The following is a 4,749-nucleotide window of genomic DNA, read 5'->3' as shown; positions in this document are numbered from 1 at the left end:
CCTCCTTCCCCCGGGTCTCTTTTGTAACTCTGCCACACACAGAAAGGAGGAGGAGAAGAAGAAGCAGCCTCAGTTGCTCATTGATAGGACACAAAGATATTCCCTCCTATTGCCTCCCCCCTCCTTATGCAACCTGCCTTCCCCCGCTCTTGTGTTCCATCGCTTTCCTGCCGCACACGCCTCCCCTCCTTCCCTCGGGCCTCTTTTGCAACTCTGCCACACACAAACAGGAGGAGAAGAAGAAGTAGCCTCAGCTACGCAAGACACACACACACACACACACACAGAGAGAGAGAGAGAGAGAGAGAGAGAGAAGAAGAAGAAGAAGACACAGAAGCCTCCGGTGCACGTTGCCTCGCCACCACACACACACACAGAGAGAGAGAGAGAGAGAGAGAGAGAGAGAGAGAGAGAGAGAGAGAGAGAGAGAGAGAGAGAGAGGCCTCGATGTGTAGTGGAAGAGAGATATCCGCGCGTGTGTACAAGAGAGAGAGAGAGAGAGAGAGAGAGAGAGAGAGAGAGAGAGAGATGCTAAGAACAGGGATGGTCACCATACAAGAGAGAGAATTTTATAAGATTCTCAACAACATTCAATTTTCAAAATGTGTATTGCATACTCATTGTTCGAAAAAGTCTTTTCTCCTAAGCGGCAGTAGAAATTTCTAAATTTCTCGTATATTTTTGAACTGTTTTTTTCCCATCGTTTTGCAACCCAAGGTGAGGTACGAACGCTCAGCGTCGATGACTAATTGCCGTGCGCACGGTAGCATACCAACCTTGATCAACAGCTGAGGAGTAGATAACCCGATGGTCATGGAGGAATCTGCGTGGAAACGACGACGCAGGCGACAACCTCCAAGGTAGGTCAGCTTCGAATGTTTAGCAATGTAGATCGCCAGAGTCTTCAAGAGCATCTAGCTCTCGTTGCCCTGCTGAAAACTTGTGCAAGGCAGAAGGATGTGTGTAAAGGGACCATATTACATGCAGATGTTCTCAGGAGGGGTTTGCTTGAGCAGAATGTCTTCATTGGCAGTACACTTGTTGACATGTACAGCAAGTGTGGAGCGCTTGCGAAGGCACAACAGGCTTTTGATGATCTTCTCCGTCGGGATGTAGTCTGTTGGACTGCTCTGATTATAGGATATACCCACCATGGCCATGGTGAAAGGGCACTCATCTGCTTACAAAAGATGAAACTGGAAGGCTTTTTACCGGATGCAGTCACTTTTGCTTGCACCTTAAGAGCCTGTGGAAGCATAGGGGCCACTGAGATGGGGGAAGAAATACATCTAGAGATTGCGAGAAAGCAACTTCTAGAGAATGATATTGTTCTTGGAAATGCTTTAGTGGACATGTACGCAAAGTGTGGTGCACTTTCTAAAGCACAACAGGTGCTCAATGAGCTTCCAGTTCAGGATGTTGTCTCTTGGAATGCCCTTATTACTGGTTACGTGCATTCTGGGCATGACGAGCAAGCAATTGAGTGTTTGGAACTGATGCAAAGTAAGGGCATGTCTCCCAATGCAGTGACGTTGTTGTGTGTCTTACAAGCCTGTGGCAGCTTAGGAGCACTTGACAAGGCCAAACAAATACATGTGGGAATTGTGAGCAAGGGCCTACTTAAAATACATGATCTGCTTGGGAATGCACTTGTTGACATGTATGCTAGATGTGGTGCACTTGAGCAAGCACAGCAAGTACTCAATGAGCTTCCAGTTCAGACTAAAGTCTCTTGGACTGCATTGATCTCAGGCTATTGCCAACACGGTCAGCATGAGAAAGCCCTTGCTTGTTATCAGAAAATGCAAAGCGAGGGCCTCCCCTCCGATGCGTTAACATTGGCTTGGGTCCTGAAAGCATGTGGCAGCATGAGAGCACTAGAGAAAGGCAAAGAAGTACATGCTGATATTGCTAGAGAGGGTTTTCTGGAAAATGACCATGTGCTTGCTAATGCGTTGGTGGATATGTATGCCAAATGTGGTGCACTGGCAATAGCGGAGCAAGTTTTTGACGAGCTTCTCATGTGCAATGCTGCCTCCTCAACAGCTCTTATCACAGGTTACTTCCAGCAAGGACACGGTGAGGAAGCACTTGCTTGTTTTGAACGTATGCAGCACAACGGCATCTCTCCGGATATAGTGACCTTGCTTTGCATACTACAAGTTTGTGGCAGCTTGGGGGCAATCCAAAAGGGAGAAGAGATACATGCCAAGGTTGTCAAAGAGGGGTTATTAGGTAATTACTGTGGGCTTGGTAATTTACTAGTTGATATGTATATGAAGTGTGGTGGGGTTGCAAAGGCGCAACTAATCTTTGATGGCATTGGTGTTCGGGATGTAGTCTCATGGACGGCACTAATGACAGGATATGCCCAAGCTGGAAAGCATGAGTGTGTGTTTTGTTTATTTGATGAAATGATTGGGCATGGCACAGCTCCCAATTCAGTTACCCTTACGGTCGTTCTCAAATCATGCACTGACCTGAGCCTTTTGAGCAAGGGTCTAACATACTTCGAAACAATGAGCTCAAGTTATGGTATTACCCCTACTCTGGAGCATCATACTTGGATAGTGGACCTTTTCGGCCGTGCAGGATATTTCGACAAAGCAATGGAAGTCGCAAAAAGAGTGCCTTCTTCTGATCATCTCCCCACATGGCTAGCATTATTGGGTGCTTGCCGCAAGTGGGAAAACGTGGTAATAGGAAGAATTGCCTTTGAAAACATTCTGCGGCTGGATCGAATGGACACTGCAGCTTATGCCTGCATGAGTGATATTTATGCTGTTGCTCTTGTGAAAGAGGAGTTGATACATTTCTAAGCTACTTGAACTAGATACAACATACGCATCACACCTTTGATTAGAAGTCGTGGAAGGTAAAAACATTCTATTGATTCCTTGTGCGTTAGTAGAAAATATCGTTCTCAGGTTGCTGTTTCCTAGGCTCTTGCTTGTTTTCTTTTACAACTCTAGATAGAGGCCCAAACCCTCTCTAAAGTGCTGGGGACAGTGGGCAACCTTGTTTCACCCCAATGGTGGAGTGAATAATGCCCTCCCTTGGGACGTAAGCACTCATCCTGTAACTGTTCTTTACGAGGCCATGATTCCCCAGTCTGCACATCAATCTGTATCAAAAGCTTTAAAACTCACAAAGCTACAATAAATCCTTCTCACATGAAATGTGTCCTCCTCAATGATAGCTCGTAGTGTGAGAAAGTGATCTGGGTTAGAGAAACCCCTCCTGAAACCAGCCTAGCCTGGCGCTCAGATGCCCTCTCTCTCTGCCCATCTGCTCAGCTCATACTCAATGATGGATGCATATAACTAGCTAGTGTGTGTCCAATCATGATAGTGCAGTAATTCCCAAGAAAACTAGGGTGGTCTCCAGATATGAAAATAGGTGTAGTTGTGGACATGCTCCAAGTATGAGGGAAACCCTCACACATAGCTCTATTAACCATCAATGCAAGAAGATCAGCCAAACGATCCTTCACATGTATAAAATGCTCAACTACCAAGCCATCGGGACCATATGCTCTCCTAGTCTTCATCCTATCAATAGCCTTCTTTACCATCTGCGAAGTAAAGAAAGCGCAAGCGCGTGGGCATGCCTCTGGTGGATTTGGCAATGAATGCTGGTCTTAGGCCATGTAGAGAGATGTAGCATACTCACCCCATATGCCTGTAGATGTAATGATGTAATAGCTGGTGCTTGGGAGTGCTCACGAAATGATCTCCAAGCCTCACCTATGTCCTAGCTCAAGCATAACTAATATAAATCCTTCTCCAACTGAGCTAGGTAAGCTCTCTTCTTTAGTCGCACAAGGTGCCAAAATGTAATACGTGCCTATTTGTGAATGATGACGCCCCATGAGCACCTCCCTTTGTAGTCTGCCTCATCATACAAGTGTTCTGGGACATCTTCCCAGAATGAGGTAAAGGATGCTACTAAAAATTGAATCTGCATTAATGAAGACTTTGATGGTTTCCTAGAAAAATCACCTCCAAGGTCCAATGTCTCCTTAGGCTCTTGCACTATGACCCCTTGCAATGATTTCATTAGACATGTAGAGCAAGGATAAGCTCATGGCACAATTGGAGCAAATACCATAGCACAAAATCCTTGGTTAACTCCAATCCTCGACGAAAACAGAAGCCCCCTAGCAGTAAGGAATATGACCACCATTGAGATTCAAGATGTCATTGTGTCACATGCACATGGCTCTGTGTGCCATGTGGGCATGCTTCATCGACTTCCAGAGTCAGTTTTTCCCTTCTTCTTAGATAGGGATGTCCAAAATCCTAAGAGAATTAGTACCAGCAATTTTGTGAACTTGTTCGCAGGACTTACATGTCTGGACAAGTCCATTAAATTAGGTTTTCCAATTTTAGAACCCTCTTGCATAAATGGTTCGTACACGCATTTTGACAGATGTTATTACGCTACGGTGGGCATCTGGCATGACGTGCGTGTAGTTCTAGGTTAGAGGAATCTAACGAGCCATTCCAACAAGCAATTCAAACCATTGAGTGGTGGTTTGCTTGTTGAGTTCTGTGTTTGCTTATTGCAAACAGATTATCCAATTATTAGTTGCGAATGGTTACAAGTTGGAGTTTTGTAATGCTTGAGCGTACGTACAATAAAACTTATTTTCTTCAACAGATAAGTTCTCTTCCACACTAATAATATTAACTTTTATACCTAGGGCTTTCTAAATTGCCAATGGCCGGCTGACATGGACCTTTACAC

General features: G+C 45.2%; 1 protein-coding gene across 1 annotated transcript; it reads left to right on the top strand.

The window, feature by feature from the left end:
* Positions 1 to 683: 683 nt before the first annotated feature.
* Positions 684 to 2,936, top strand: LOC147458996 (pentatricopeptide repeat-containing protein At3g09040, mitochondrial-like). The gene has a single exon (XM_086510390.1). The coding sequence runs from the start codon at positions 876 to 878 to the stop codon at positions 2,817 to 2,819; it is 1,944 nt and encodes a 647-aa protein (XP_086366516.1). The 5' UTR covers positions 684 to 875; the 3' UTR covers positions 2,820 to 2,936.
* The last annotated feature ends 1,813 nt before the right edge of the window (positions 2,937 to 4,749 follow it).

Source organism: Adiantum capillus-veneris, chromosome 4 (genome assembly GCF_014529385.1).
Source record: "Adiantum capillus-veneris isolate H3 chromosome 4, ASM1452938v2, whole genome shotgun sequence".
Lineage (NCBI taxonomy): Eukaryota > Viridiplantae > Streptophyta > Polypodiopsida > Polypodiales > Pteridaceae > Adiantum > Adiantum capillus-veneris.
This window is presented reverse-complemented; position numbering and strand designations above follow the sequence as displayed.

What these genes read in the sequence shown, in the direction of transcription:
- LOC147458996 (XM_086510390.1), top strand. Translation starts at nt 876, where the DNA reads ATGTTTAGCAATGTAGATCGCCAGAGTCTTCAAGAGCATCTAGCTCTC.